Source organism: Myripristis murdjan, chromosome 19, assembly GCF_902150065.1.
Source record: "Myripristis murdjan chromosome 19, fMyrMur1.1, whole genome shotgun sequence".
NCBI lineage: Eukaryota > Metazoa > Chordata > Actinopteri > Holocentriformes > Holocentridae > Myripristis > Myripristis murdjan.
In genome coordinates this window covers 8,556,467-8,573,549 of record NC_043998.1, presented here as the reverse complement: position 1 = coordinate 8,573,549, position 17,083 = coordinate 8,556,467, and the positions used below count along the sequence as shown (strand labels likewise).

General features: G+C 38.1%; 1 protein-coding gene across 2 annotated transcripts in view; it reads right to left on the bottom strand.

The window, feature by feature from the left end:
- The window catches only part of atrnl1b (attractin-like 1b), a 99,677-nt gene that overhangs the window by 23,122 nt on the left and 59,472 nt on the right, over nucleotides 1-17,083 (bottom strand). Inside the window, exons 25-26 of one of the 2 annotated variants that reach the window (XM_030077888.1) lie at nucleotides 15,781-15,842; nucleotides 6,202-6,280 (exon numbers count right to left, since the gene is read on the bottom strand). In XM_030077888.1, coding sequence (XP_029933748.1) covers nucleotides 6,202-6,280; nucleotides 15,781-15,842 — 141 coding nt within the window. Of the gene's footprint in view, nucleotides 1-6,201; nucleotides 6,281-11,076; nucleotides 11,210-15,780; nucleotides 15,843-17,083 lie in introns of those variants that run through there. The other variant, XM_030077889.1, reaches the window with a different exon arrangement.

Below are 17,083 nucleotides of genomic sequence, written 5' to 3'. Positions count from 1 at the left end.
AGAACAATAATGCATTCTACAAAGCATGTGACAACCATCACATAAAGAGAAAAACATGGCACAACATTGTTAATTCACTACAGCCAGAGGAAATCACCAAACCTTATACATGCACAAGAAAAGGAACGAAAATTGAAGTGTCTCGGCCACCCACACACACTCTAAAAACTTACAGCCATGTTGAACCTGAGCCATACAGTGTCACTGCTGTTATACTGTATGCACAATAGTCTACTGAGAGAAGGGCTATATGTATTTCTGACAGCATTACCAGGACAACTCATCAGGACTGATTATAGCTTTTAACAACAGTTGGTAATTTATTGGTGGATGTGAATGTAGATTACAGTTTAATGTGCTGAATACAAATAACGACGTCTGCTCATGCTTTTTGAGGGACCTGCCTCTCAATAATAGCTTGGGGTGCTTTCGGAATGTCAGCTCTAAATGGTTGTTTTCACTGGGAGAAATCAAGGCTTCCATGTTAAACACTATTTGAATCCTTCACTTTGTATGAATGCTTTAGTGGCATGACATTTCTGCTACCCATTAGGTAACCCTTCTGCCTTCGGTTCGAGGGCATTCTTCCACTAGTGTTCCTACACAATCTAATACTGACTTTCATCCACTACTAGATACACCGTCTGCTCCTCCTGAACAACGATCCTGAAGCTTCTTCACCTGCAATTCTCTGGACTAAGTTTATTTTTAATCAGTTATGTACAATATCTTGATCTGTCTTTTTTCTGTGGTTTAGTCTCTCATCCTTGACCTTATCGCTACATTAGAAAAGCTGTGCCGCTCTGCAGCGATGGTCATACAGTGACAATCTGAAAAGGCAATCTGAGGTCTGTATTGTTGGGAGCTGTGTTTCACTTTGCTTAGCACTGTAATATTTGCACTGGGAAGGGGGGAAAATCCTTTAAGAGACAACCTGTGTGACTGTGTTTGTCTGAATGAACACCCCCCACATGCATATTTGCTGCATGGCTCTAAGGCATTACAGTGTGAAATACCACCAATCTACATGATGGTCCTAATGTGTAACTTGTATTTGGATGATGTTTGACAATAGCAGCCCATATGCTGCGAAAAGTGTGTGTGTGTACCTCCTATACATTTGTACCCAGGTACACACTGCATTAGATACATCCCCATATTTGTGTGGGAAACATCTCTGTGCTGCAATCTCGTGAAATGTCAGTGCCCCCTCCTTCCCTATCCCCCACAGGTTGCTTCAAAGAGGTCAGCTTTCTTCCTCCTCAGTGACATTTACAGCCGTTGCCTTTTCATCTCTTTGTCCCCTCTCAGGATCCAAGTCTTGTCACCTATCCTGAACTACAATGATTCAAATATAATGTTTTCCCCTGTGCGGCCATATAGGAATATACTTAGACCCTTGCAGAAGACCAAATTATAAGACAGCTAACAGATAATTGTTTGTTAAACCCAATCTTTCAAACTCCTCACAGAAATCATGTATCCATTAGGAGCATAAGCACCTGGTTACAGTTCACTATGGTCAGACTGAGTCTGCACTAGAGCTCACAGATAGATAACCCACTGGTAAAAAGCTGCTCAAAGTCATTATTATAATATTCCTCCTTTCATCTTTGACTTCAAAATTAAATACAAATGGTACCTAGTTTGTATGGCGACATACAATTCTCACTTCCAGTGGGTTTACTGTATACAGTAAACCCAAATTCTGCACAAAAACTGGTTCATATGCCTGCACAACGTCATGGATCTGGACCACATGAGAAGCTGAAATAAAGACTTCACATCACAGCGCCAACAAAACATTACCAAGAGTTCAAAAACTGTCAGAGGCCCATGTTACACTCCAACAGATCGGTGCCTCGTTATTGTCTTTGCCACAGAAGCCTCATTAAGACTCATTCATTGCATGTCCTTATTTCAGATGGGAGCTTAGGAGCACTAGATACACTGCAGCCCAATTCCTCGCTTCCTTTATTTGAACAAGTGCACGGGTTGCTCACAAGGCTTTCCAAATTAGCAGGACACAATATTCAGTGAAAACCCAATCAGTTCACCAATGGGAAAAATCAGCTGGACTGCTTTAGTCTATCCAGGATCATCCCAATTTATCTCAAAACAAATGTGCAATTAGAATTTCCACTGAGAATATTTTACTTTATTATCACAGATAATGACTGACTGTTTATAATGACCAATGCATCCTGTGACAGAACTGCACAAGACTGAAAGCTTTCTGGCAACAGAAGAGGAATTTCACATCAACCACTAAGTGTGAGTGCAGAATGCAACATAAAAAAGGCAACTAGTAAAAGCAACATGCAGAATGGCAAATATGTAACTACGAATGTCATCACAGTGCCTCTGCCTTAATGATTTGGACAGGAGCGGCTGCATGATCCTTTCATAGACAGTTAAGCAACGTGCACCTCAGGCAATGATAACACTCTTTCAGCTGAAAATTTTACTTTGTGGGCATCATAGCAATCACAGTGTTTGGTCAGCTAAATAGATACACACTAGAAATTGGCCATAATAATACTGTTTAATTTCTCAAGTAAAATGGAACCAGGTTAACAGAGCACACACCAGGCCACATGACTCTCAGCAACCAAAAGTAGCCTGCAACATACAAAATGCTGAAAAAATGTTACAACTTATCAAAATGTAATAATAAGTTAAAAAATGGGTCAAAACTATAATACAGCTTATATATAATAAGCTCAAAGGTATCAGATAAACCAGTACTTTGCAAAGTAACATAGTTTTGATGTATTACTGATGATAGTAATGAATAATAATGTAATGCAGTTATTACACACTCATTCTTCATTCTCAGACATTATCATTGCTATTATCACTGTCATTATCATAATAATCATATTAATATCATTATCCAACACCTGCCGGAAATATGCAACACACCTTATAAAGTGAAAAGCACTAAGAAAAAAAAAGAACACTAATTGTATTTGGAGGGTCATTTTATGACATTTTGGTCAGTTTTTACATTGTACAACAGCTATTACATTATCATTTGCTACTTTATAGTTGCTGCACAGCTGCTCAAAGGAATTAATCAAATTTGGATAACTAATATGTCCAGGGGTTTTGTTTGCTGTAGTCATTTGTGGGGGCACAGCTAGAGAGACAAGATCTTGTTTTTGGGGGGGATTTGAAGGTAGCGTTTCAGAGAGGGATTGATTATGTCAGCACATGTCAGACACTGATAGCTGAGCTTATTAAACTCAAGGAGAGAGCAAGATAGAGAGTGGGGGTTGTTCTTATGAACAGCAGCAGGGGGAAACTATAAACTCATGAATTCTTGCATTTAACCTACGTATTTGAAAAAAAAAAAAAATCTAATTGACCTGCTAAAATGGATCACTATTTTACCATTATATTCAAAGATAAAGCAAGCAGGCCTGAATCAGCATAAAAAGAGCAGTGAGGTGTCACACTATGAAATATAGACTGCTATAATGCTCTTCAAATTAATAATTCAAGATAATCACTGCAAAAATCTATAGTAATTTAGGTATCTTGGTAATGTGGCAAAAAAGGAGAGGCATGATCAGTTCCTATATTGACAGTTGAAAACATCCTCAAGGGTATTATAACTTTTACAAGTAGAGTTACCAACACATGTGCACTATTTACAAAGTTTGAAAAAGTAGGTTACAAGCAAAAGGAGTGTACATACACAAAGGACTGCCGTTGATAATTAAGTGGCATATAGTATTTACACTCATGCTCGAGGGTGCGAACACCTCTTGCCTTTTTGCACATTCTGTTGTCTAAAAAGTTCACTAAAAAGGCAATTATGGGGTGCCCCGGTGGCTCTCCGGATAAGAGCGCGAACCATGTACAAAGGCTCAGTCCTGATCACAGCGTCCTGGGCTCAAATCCGACCTCAGGCCCTTTGCTGCATGTCATCCCCTCTCTCTCCCCTGTCTTTCCTGTCTCTCTCTACTATGACTGTCCAATAAAGCAGAAATGCCAAAAAAAAAATCTTTAAAAAAGGCAATTATTTTGGATAATCTCTGAAGCACATACACAGAACTGTTCATTCAGTGTAAAAATGAAATTGAAGAAATCTATCAGAAAGCATTACATTTACTAAAAAGAAGCATGTAATGCAGTAAACAATATAGTGCTTAGTCAGTGAAGATCATTTCTAACAACGTACCAAAGTGACAAAGTATCCACCCAGTCACTGGTTGTGGGAACCTAATCAAAAATTCAGAGTCAAGGGAAACTCTTAACAGTATTAAGAAAGGTTTCTCCAGCCTTCTGTTTCTGAAAGGACGCTGATTAACTGGAGAGGAACTTCACTGCAGCTAATCCTTGAAAAGCCTTCCAGGATGAACCCTAAATCACTTAAATTTTCTAATTTAAACGGCACCTGATGAGTGATTCGAGGGATGATTCAAAGCATTATTATTTCAAAGAGAAATTCTGTCAACATGCTTAGAGGAGATAATAGTTTACATGTCTGGGGGTTGGGCATGATGTATGTGATTATATTCCTGTGAAAGACTATTACACTCTTGTGAAAGATAAATATATATATATAGATATATAAATCAAGCAAAATGATAGACAAATCTCTTTCCAGCCCTTCAAGAAAACAAGAGTGGAAAGATAACTGAACATGGTTGAAAGTTATTTTTTTTTCCTGCAATGTCCAAACTTCTCAATCAATTGAAATTAAAAGATAAAGGATTGTATTTCTATATTTATTTATTTTCATGTGACAGCTGGAGGGCAGTGACAAACAGATGATAGGAATGCCAGAAGCAACGTGAAAAAGTGAGCAGAATTTTAATGATGGAGCCCATCTGCCTGCATTAATCTTTATTGACTTTAATTCTTTGGATATGCATGGTTCTATGGCACGGTGGCTATCGCTCATGTTTGTTTTTATATATCAATTAGAGGGCATAAAAATCAGACCCTATGATTATGAATGTCATCCCCTAAAGGGAAATGAATTGTCAGAGCTTTAATACACTTATTAGTGGACTGCAGGTTAGAGGCTTGGATGTGCACCAAATTAAACTTAAAGGTGAAGCTCCCTGCTATTGAGGACTTTACAGCATCTACAGGAACAGAGGAATTCAATTTGAAGGGATGGAAATGATGGTTGCCTTTACAGAAACCAGCAACCACCCCAAGCTTTTTTGGGTAAGAGCAATAAAGTGAATTTGCATACACTTCCACTCTTGCTCTCTTCCCTGGCCCCTATCTCTCTTACCCTCTTTCTTATTTCAAATGCCAATCATCTCATCTTGCACTCCTTTTCATCTCAATCTTTTCTCAACCCCATCCTCCATATCAACACTGAAAAATTATTTTTTCATTTTCATTCCATCCCCTTTTCCTTAAGTCATTCTCAATATTTCTACCAGCTTCCTCCAACTTATTTTCTCCTGGTCCACTTTAAAGCTTAAATCCAGAGTTCATAAGAATTATTATTATCTTAATGTTTGTACATATGATTATGCCCAAACATTAGGCGTTAGGAGTTGAGTTTGACTTAAAAACATCAATACCTTTTTGGAATTTACATAATTCACCTAAACAGAAAATGCAAGTCTCTGACACACTAAAACTTCAGTTTTGCTACTTTCTTTATCACAAGTCCATGTGCCAAAAGACCATACATTTCAAGAGTGGAAAGAATCCAAATTTAAGGGGATGGTACACTTAAATGTGCAATCTTTCATTAAAATGTTTATTTTTATAATTGGGTGTAGAAATCATAAAACTGTAAGAAATCTGTAGTCCTTTCTATGCAGAAAAGGGGCCTATAAGTTGTTTTAGTGTGACTAATGCTGACAATGGCAAAAAAAAAAAAAAAAAGAATGAATGAATGAATGAATAAAATTAGCACACATATACACTCACTGATCTTTAATTTGAGATCATTTCCTTGCCATTTAGTGTGGTTGATATTATATTTAGGACTTGTTTTCCAAGATGGAATGATAGTGAAAAATATATATATATATTGATAAAACTGTATTTGGAGAAGCAAAGAAGCACTGTGAGAAAGTGGATTTTCAAACACTGAGATAGTGTCTTGTGCAAACTTTTGAGAATTAACAGAATAAACTTGAACTTGGACAAACTGAAGGTGAACTTATATAACTTGTGGTCAGTTGTGTCTCACATGCTGAACATGTTCAGTGGACTTACCTCTCGCCGCCTTGAAGCCCAGCAGGTCTGTTTGATCTTCCACACCACTGCAGCCACCAGGAGGAGCGACAGAAAGCAACTGGAAAGAAAGGGGAAAACAGGTCAGGCAAGCAAACCCCATCTAATGACTGTTGTCCTCAGAAGAGCCCTATTCCATTTATATAGGGGGCAGTCTACTATTAATTTTGCAACAACAGTCACTGAAGACAAACATGCAGCCTACCTTGAGGAGTTTCATGCTACTATATTGCATGGATTAATATTTTTAAGTCCTGCATTGGCTGAAATTCTCAGATTTTGAACCTCCACCACATAAAAACCTGTACTGCCTGCCAAAAACTGTTTTAATTGAAGATGAGGAGCACAGCACAAATATGACAGCACACCATAATTAACTCCAGACTAACACAGTGGATGTCCAATAGAACAGACACAAATATATAAAGTAGAACGATATAAAAGGAACTGGATTTAAAGCCATGAAGTTAATGCTGTAGATGGTATAGTCATGATTGTAAAAGACCACTAAACCACCCTGTTCAAAGACTAGTTTAAGAAAGACATGCATTTATTACTTGACTGTAATCCAAGTTGGGAAATACACCATATTCACCAGATTCAATGGTATACAATCTTGTATGATACAGCCTTCCTAAAAACGTGTGTGCACATCACACAGAAATAACTTCTGTCTGGTATTTCAGGCTTGGCAAGGGATTGCCAGACTATGAAATACTGTTACAATATTTCAGTCTTGCAGGATGTCTTCCGCTTAATATATTCAAAGAGCTAAATGTCATTAGCTGAAATGGGATGATCCTTTTTGGACCACTGGTATTCAAATATCCCTTTGTCACAAGTTTCCGTCTAACTTTAATTTGATAAATGCCCACTTGGCACCCACTGCACTCCTGGCCAGCCGCGAGGGGTTCTGTGGTGCTTCTCAAGATTTCTTCAATTTTCTCAATAGTTTTTTTTTTTTTTTTTTTTTTTTTGGTCATTGCATCAGAATTCAGGGAGTGTCATGTTATTTAAACTGTGGGCCTGCAAAGCCCTTTGAGATGGGGCTCTAAATGAATTTGAACCTTAACTTCTAAAAGACAAATCACGAGAAATGATCTGAGGAGATAAATGATTTTTTTCAATAGAGTGAATACTGTAGCTGATTACTTCAATTAATAACCCAACAGTTAAGTCATTAAACAGGGGAAATCAATCAGCAAGGGATTGATTGAGAGCTCCTACCTCATTAGGCCAGTGACAGATGAGAATGTAATGACTCTTACGTGTCAAAGAGACGTTCTGCTGATTGTACAGGCTTGTCGCTTGGTCAACTTAAGTATTGTGTGACAAGAAAAATTATAGCTTTTCCACTTATTTCTGTCAAGTACTTCATATGAAGAAGTGCACATGAGTGGTTCTGACATACACTAAGCTAGCATCAAACAACCACTTAAGACTCACAGTGTGCTGAACTGATTGCATGATCCATGGTGAGGAAAAAAATGTAAAATGTATGGTGAAGATCAAACAGGAAGATTTAACAACGGAAGCAATGAAATTCCGTGGATGGATGCTAAAAAATTAATCCATAAGTTTGTGAATCTTTGGCTTAATATCAATTCAGTTCACTGTCTGGCAATTCAATAAAAGATTTTCTTTTTGGAAAAAAATCATTTTGGTTTAAGTTTGTAAGCCATGGTTGAAGTCAGTACTTTAACAATTTTAGACAAGAACTACAGATTTACATTAAGATTATTAATTCTCAAATAAGGTGTTATAGTTCAGTAATTTATAGTATTCTGTTAGATCACCATGTTACTTTAATTGTGAATGAATCAGTTGAAAGCAGCTCATACAGATTCAGGCCAAACGTCAGATCAATTCATCCTAGTTATTTCTTTTAGCAGATCGATTCAGTTGAATCAGCGGAAGTTACAATTGATGCACTGATGCAATGGATGAATCACTGCATCCTTGTTAACCAAATTATTGCTATTTCACTAGGTGCATTATCAACTGACTTAGCTGGGACTGAACATGACCCCATTCCTGATTCCGGGTATCAAAGATACACGATATGAACATAAGTATTGGGACACCTACAAATTACACATACAATAGTTTTTATGACATCTCATTCTAAATCCACAGGCATTAATATGGATTTGGCCTTTGTAGCTAGAACAGCTTTCACTCTTCTGGGAAGGCTTTCTACAAGATTTTGGAGTGTGTCTGTGGGAATTTTTGCCCATTCATCCAGAAGAGCATTTGTGAGGTCAGACACTGATATTGGACCAAAGGGCCTGGCTCACAGTCTCAGATCTAGTTCATCCCAAAGGTGTTGGATGGGGTTGAGGTCAGGGCTCTGTGCAGGGCCAGTCAAGTTCTTCCACACAAAACTCACCCAACCATGCCTTTAGGGAGCTTGCTTTGTGCACTGGGGCACAGTCATGCTGGAAAAGAAAAGGGCCTTCCCCAAACTGTTCCCACAAAGTTAAAAGCAGAGAATTGTCCAAAATGTCTTGCTAAGCTGAAGCATTAACAATTCCCTTCACTGGAACTTAGGGGCCAACCCCAGAAAAACAAGCCCATAGCATTATCCCTCCTCCACTAAACTCTACAGTCAGCACAATGCAGTCAGGCAGGGAATGTTCTCCTGGCATTCACCAGACCCAGAGCTATCCATCAGACTGTCAGATAGAGAAGCATGATTTGTCACTCCACAGAACGTTTCCACCACTGATGCCAGAGGAGGTTTGGAGTTCTGCAGTTATTGAGTCAGCAGAGCGTTGGCCACTTTTATGCACTATGCACCTCAGCACTCGGCAACCCCGCTCTGTAACTTGGTCTGCCACTTGGTGGCTGAGCTGCTGTGATTCCTCCACTTTGCAATAATACCACTTGAAGTTAGTATTGTCAAGTCAAGTCAATTTTAATTTGTATAGCCCAATTTCACAAATTACAAATTTGCCTCAAGGGGCTTTATAGCAATACAACATCCTCTGTTCTTAGACCCTCACATCAGATGAGGAACAACTCCCTAAAAAACCTTTAACAGGGAGAAAAAATAGTAAGAAACCTAATGAGTGCAACTGAGGATGGATCCCTCTTCAGCTCTCCAGTTGATGATGGAATATCTAGGAGGGAAGAAATTTCACCAACTGACTTGTATTGTTACAACGGTGGCATCCTATTACATTACTATTACAGTACCACACTGGAATACATCGAGCTCTTTAGAAAGACCCATTCTTTCACAAATGTTTGTATAGGCAGATGCTTGGCTAGGTGTTTGATTTTATACACCTGTGGCAATGGGACTGAATGAAACACCTGAATTCAATGATCAAGAGGTGTGGCCCAATACTTTTTTCCCATATAGTGTATATTTGTATGTGGTCCCTCTGTTTTGCCAATTTCTCTGAAGGTAGAAACACTTTTTCATAAATATAGCCTCTCAAACAATTAAACAGTTAAATCACCAAAAGCAGAAAGTGCAATTTGTTGAGTGAAGGTAAACTGCTTCTGAGAAGATATGAGCATATTGGTAAACATCTCTGTATGTTGAATTAATTTTAGGATGCACATAAAAAGATGGGAACCCTCTTATGCTTTTAAAGGGACCTCACAGCATCTCAGACACTTTTGAAGATAATGGCAAACAGGGGGGCTTGAATGAGATTATCATGTGGCAGTAGTGACAAAAAATCCCCAGACAGATGCCTGGCTTTCATCGTCTGTATTTTAGACAGTAAACAAGCTTAAATCCCCTTTGCTGCTCCATCTGCTTCTGTTGTTAATAAAAGGCGTTCCGCAATTACAAAGGTTGTCACTCCCTAAGGTAGTGAATGACAAAAATAAAGTCTTTATACAGGGACATATTCGTTTTGGATATGGCATAGGTTCACTTGCACAGCTGAGGATACTAGATGTTAACTTGTACTATGTAACTAGTGTTTTCTGTGATATGTGTCTAACTTCTCTGAGTAAGTCATGAAGGATGACGCACACATAGACACAGACTTAGTTTGACAAGATTACAGTTTTTCTAACATTTCTGCTGGTATAGAATGAGTTGAATGTCACTGTTCCCGATCTACAGAGGCCGTGGATTTCCATCTGTGGCTTCAAGAAGTTTACCAAACACTTCCGACCCAAAGATAGACATATGACACATTGTCACTTACTATGGCTGATGTCAGTAGCTAGTGTACCAAATTGACATCTGGTATGTATGTGCATTCTGTGAATAATCTATTCATACTGAGATGGATTTGCTAGTGATACTGTGTCAGTGGGATTGACACATGTTTGACACATTTGGACGACACCTTCACACTATGCACTTTCTATTTGGAGCATCTATGACCAAAGGAAAAAAAAAAAAAAAGCCTGAGGCTTTTTCCTAATATTGTGGTGTTTGGATTCATAAAGACCTGCACCTTAAGTTTCCAATGTTTTTATTTACCTTTTTTCATTCCATTATCAATCTCCTACCAGTGACTGGATGTCTGGCTATCATTTTTTAAAACTAAACAATATTCCTTAGTTGGAGTTGGGAAATTTCCATCTTCGCAACACTCAATGGCTACAGCACCGCCAGTCAGCCTGATTCAGAAACTCAATGAACTGCTTTGTTTAAAGTCAAGATCAAGTCAGTCAAGATTTTTATTATTCTTTTAACAAAATCCAATAATTGAAACTGTTTTGAGTCAAGTCAAGTCCTTACAGACAGTTACATTTTTATATGTTGATCAGCCAGCCAAACCTTCTTTATTCACATACTGATAGTATAAAAAACTACCTTGAAAATACAGGCTACATTATAGGTACAATTTAAACAGAAAATATACCTTATTACATTTAAAATGTTTGTACAATAGTCTTGGGCTAAGAAAAAAATGGGATTCTTTTCATGATCTCAAATGCTGTTGTCTTTTGTCTTGACCTTTCTTGATGTTTTGTTGGACTGAACCTTGGTTGCCAGGATCTTTCAGCTCGAAGGCTACAGTACCATTAAAAAAAGAAAGAAAGAAGAAAGGAAAAAAAAATCAATAGCATCTCTCTACTTCAGGCGTATCAAACTCAATCACTAAAGGGGCGGTATTAAAAAAAAAAAAAAAAAAAAAAAAATCACAACCAATTCGACAGCCAAACAGGGCCTGTATTTATTGAACACTTTTGACCCAAAGTTGCTGTTCTTTTGATCAAAATACATCCCATGTAAAAAAAAAAATAATAAGAATTATTCAAAATTGATTTCTATGAAACAAAGCAAGGATATCTAAAACTAAACTGATTAGAGTGGAAAATGACATGAAAAAAGCCCGGTGCATTTTCTTTATTTCTATCATTGTATCTGCAAGCCTTTCCTGATCCTTTTGAATGATAAAGAGTTTCCTCACATTAAATAAAAAGTAACTAGATGACTGATATTTCACTGAACTATACAGTTCTACATGTTTTAACTCATAGATGAACGTCACTGGCTCGTCAAGAGCAGGAGGAGGGGGCAGGGCATGCAGGTGTTTTGTGGTATTGGTAGCATAGTGAAATGTAAGCACCAACTTATGTGTATATGATTTGCTTCTGTCAGATGTGATGTCAAAAGGTGTCTATGGCATCAGATGCATCACAGGCATAAAATCTAAAGATGCTTTAGCATAATAAAGTTGTATTCTGAAAGCTACAATGTGACAGCATGAGTCAGTGTGTCACGAAACTGCTGTAATGCTAAGTGAAGGTGCTAGTGTTCTTGTGAATAGCTGTAATATTCACAAGAACACGTATGCATACACTCATCGACATATGCATGCCTACACACACACACACACACACACACACACACACAACTGGAGTGAACTTGAGCGGGACTGTGCTAATTAGTTTCAATTAGACAGATCAACGTGGGTTTCCACTGTAAGCTTTTAAGTCAAGTCACTTAAAGAAAACCTTCTCCACGACCCGCTGGCACTTTAACACTCCCTGCCAGAAAATGCTACATTAAACATGTTTACTATCTACATTAAAACACACTTAGCTATGGGGTGTTTACAAGACAAGTAGTAAGTTCCATCCCAGCTGTGTTCCCTAGGGAGGCGAGACAGCACTAGAGAATGGCTGGGAAAGGCAAAGAGACCACTTTAAAACGAACACTCCAGCAGGACGGGGTATGGATTTGCTGAACCTTAACAGCTGTATTTCATAACCTCAGCACCAAATCAGAGAGTCTCCACAGCACTTAACCAGAACTCAAACAACCAGATTCTAGATTCAGCCTGCGTTATTATTGTGTAGGTAAATATAATCAAAGTAGTGACCAAAATAAAGGGAGATGGGGAAATAGCTAGATGTCTGGCAGGTTGGTAGTAAAACAGCATATATATTGTAAATGGTGTAGAGAAAAGACAAATAGTGGAGAACAGAACTTTCCCCCTCATACTGTCATTTTTTCACTCCCTATCTCTCATGCAAGGGGGACCAGAAACCCTGTGGGGTGATTTGACATTTTGTCATCAGGCTGATTACGTTTCCTGTAGTCTTATCCCCCCCACCACCACACACGGACTACTGCTTGTGACAGCATCAGGGCCCTCCACTTCTTTTCTGACTTTATAGGTCAGTAAGAGCTGGAGAAGAAGCAAGCACACAAGGACTCCAGAGAGGAAGGCAATTACTATAAAGTGCACGATGGAAAAATACAATTCAAACAAGCGGAAACAGACACAGAAAAATAGTGAACAAAATTATACAAAGGACATGCTGTCCAATGTGTTATGGAGAGCTCCCTCATTTCATACCACTGGTTTTAGAAATCACAAGCCAGCGTGAGAATTGAGCAAATGGATTTCAAAGATTGAGGAAAATGTTTTAGTTAAAAAGAGTTTTGCTAAAACTCCATTCCCCAGTGGAAGTACTTGGTGCTTAGTTTAGCCCTGTAATTTCAGCTGGGCAAAGAAGGACAGAAAATTCTCCTGTTTTGCCTGGCTACAAAGAGGAACACCTTTGCCTGAGCTGGGTCATGAATAGACATGAACTTGGATGAAATAAAAGCAAGCAGAATGCTTCTAGTATGCAAATGTATAGGAGCTGGAAAATGGCTGTTACATTTAGCCTACTGGGCATATACATGTGAAGTAGTGTAGTATGCATTTGTAGCTATACAGCAGAAGAGAGCCTGAATTGCTCTAAGCATAATGAGTCTTGCATGAAGCACCACAAAAAATCCTGAGAAGAGCTCTATTTATTTTGTAAGTCCCTGTACAGTTAAACACTGCGCTAATCACTATGTTATCACTAGTCTGTAGTATATATTGACAAAAATATAGTGTCACATTCTGAGCATAGTGGCAAATCATATTGATTTGGCTGTGGACTGCTCTTTACTGAAAACTAGAAGATATTTTAGATAGTAAAACAAAGTAGTCCTCTATATGCTTGTTTATGAAATAAAACACGACAAATATCATGTGATAAGACAGACAATATCCAATGGCCAAATCCACTATACATCAAAAACAGATCAAAACAATAATTTGACAGTGCATTTGAAAAAGCTAGATATTTAGAGAAACTGTACAACTGCAGATTAAATTACATTCTAGGGATTTGACAGTTGTGTTATCAATTATTTTGAAACCACTGCAGAATATGAGATGATAGTTTTCACCTTGTGACAATTTACAGCTATCATGCTATCAAAAGAGTAGAGACTTACTCTATAAGCTGCACATGTTTTCAGTAATGAACATTTTGAAATGCCTGATGTGTCTCATTACAGAATTGCAGCAAATGCTGCATCTATTCTTATATTACAAAATTTCACAACTTGTATACTGTTGGGGCATAATTCATAGCACCTCAAGAAGCACTAGGCTCTGTGTGTTTGTTGTTTGGTTGTTATGTTCCTTCACATGGAACATTTTTTTTTCAGTGCACATTGCTTAGGGCGACTACGCTATGGTCTATGGTATGAAATATGGTCTCCAGTGATTCTCTTTGAAACAAGAACACCAAAATACCACAGTACTTGGTGTGAAAATCAGAAATTTTTAGATATTGTAGTTTCATTACCTTCAACTATTCATACAACCCACCATTCTACCCTCCACCTGAGCTGTAAAGCACCAGCACACTGTTTTTAAAGGAACAAAAATTGTAATGTACATACTTTATGCTTTCATGTGCAAATGATGCAAGTAGCTGTCCGGTGCATTAAAAATAAAATCTCTCTCTTTCTCTCCTTTCCGTCCAAGACTTACAGAATCTGGTTATTCAACTGTAATATGATCCGATGTAGGCAGGTGATAAGTGACTGTGTGACAGCATTTCAGGAAAAGTTATTGTGGACTGCAAGTGATGGGCATTTGCCTTGGGCAAACCCCGTCTTTTTTCTCCCGTTCTGACAGGTACACAGATAATTTGTTAGCTCATGGGCTACTTTGGACAACACACCTTTTACTAAAATGCACATGCACACACCACTGTGTCCACAATAGCTTCTGGGCCTCTACATTACATTAACCGCACAGACAAATTTTAACACCAATACCCAGGCATGCACTCACATATCCCCTGGCTTCTGTCAGTGGCTATCGTTGCTAGGTGGGAAAATTATTGTTTTCACCAGTGACACTGATCTAATCAGGGACACCAACCACTTTATAAATGTATTTTTACTCTGTATATAAGTCAATCCAGTTTTGACTGCGTTTTAGGTCTTTTATGTTAGTTTTGTGTAGGTATAGGTCAAATTCAATATCCACATTAATCTGCCTGTCACTTTCAGTGTAGGCAGCACTGTAGCTTACCAAGCTACAAAGAAATATGATCCTCTTTGTTCCTCTTTTAAAACAATGTAACCAGCCACAAGCTATTGGTACCATTTGTTCTGGATGAGAGGTGCTACATACAGCCAAACTATAGACATACTGAGGCTATAGTAAGCAATGCTGTGAGACAGAATTCCTTAAAAACAAGGATAAAGTTAATCTTAATGACTGTCTCAATGATCTTAATCTTAATAGTGATCAATGTAAATTACTGTCTTTTGGGGCTTTTCAAAAACATTTAAAGTTTAGATTTTGCTACTATTATACTGAAGTGCTGAAGATTTATATGGAGGCTTGGCTGTGCTTCAGAGACAGCTGAATTGACTCATTCTGAGGTTTGAGCATTAGGAAGTAAAATTAGGGAATATTTCCAGCCCTGCTCTCTGGATAAATGCTTGCAGAGGACCATCATATGGTGAAAGCCTGAGCCATCTCTCTTGAAGGCATATGCAGGGCCATGAGCACCTATTTAAATAGTCATTGACAGCTCATATACAAATTAAGGAAGTAGGTATTGCCTTAAATTATGTATTATAGATATATACTGTTAAAGCAACTCTGGTCCACTAGACTCAAGTGACTAATGAAGTTTAAGAGGAATAGAGGGTATATGGCAAAAGATGAGGTGGTGGGATTTAGAATCAGACACTTGACTGCTTAACACTCAATGCCACAAACACATGACCTCAGCTGAAAAACTTCTTATAAGTTAGTTAACACATAAATTCAAGTCACTTTGACTTACCTGAAAAAGGTCACGAAGAACTGGACAAGGTCCATTATACTGTTGTGTTGGGAGAAGGCAATCTATGTGAGAAAAAAGGAAAATGAAGAGAAGCCTTAGGACCAGACCAATAACAGGACATTAATATTTTAAAGGAGCAGCGTGTAGGATTTTAATTGAGTTGACGACAGAAATGGGTTATGCTTTTTATTAGTGTCTAAAAACAGAAGTGAAGAATCACAGTTTTCATAAAGATACAATAAGTCTTTATCTACATAAGCGCAGGTCCTGGTTTTACGTGGGCTGCCATCTTGCTTTGCTGTGTTTCTACAGTGGCTCAGACAGGCCAGTGCAACACAAGTGCGTTGTATGCATTCACTAAATCCTACACACTGTTCTACAACAAACCTAATACCAACATTGGCATTGATCAGCATGCTTTCAAAATGACATTAGTTGTTCAAATCTAAAAGAACTCAGCCATCGGAGATCTCCTTTTATACTATACAAAAAAATCTATCTGCAAATATTCACCATAATGTCAGTAATTTTAATTTGCAAGTCATCTTTGTCACTCACCACTGTAATGAGTTAATGAGTATTTTTTAGTCATAAATGGAAACACTAAAATAACAGCAGCATTTGAAAAAATATACTAATAAAGCTACAGACAAAATGTAAAAAATGGCAAAACAGCCAACATGTAAATTAAACTAAAACAATAGTAAAAACCAAAGTTCGTCTGCAACGTGCTTTGAATGACTTAGTGTCATATACACTGTACATTCACCTGTGCATCTATGTGCATATGACAAAGTAACAACGGAGTTTGTCACAGTAAGTCCAGGTGTGTGTGTGTGTGTGTGTGTGTGTGAGTGAAAGAGAGAGAAAGACAGAGTGGAAAAGGACAAACACACTGCAGTGCACTTTCAGTGTAGTCTGACTGAGCTCCCTCAGCTGATCGGTGACACTGTTTGAAGGGGTTAACGTGGCATGGTGTTGACAGGTCAAGTTTGCGTTATGAACAAAATGGAGCAGCTAAAGGTCATTGGCACGAATCTCTTGGGAACCTGCTCTAAGAGCTTCTATATATATATATATATATATATATCTCCCTGTTTGGATGCAGTGGAACATGATAGAGACAGGGCATAAACCAATGTGCCAGCTTTGTTTGTGTGGCTCTCAGTCCAGATCATTTTGAAATTCAGATGACATCATTACACACTTCCAAAGTCCTTCAATGATGTCATTATCATGTCAGCAGATAAAAATCTGGTCAGCTTCTTCCACAGAGCTCAGGGACCACTGATAAACAAGTTAT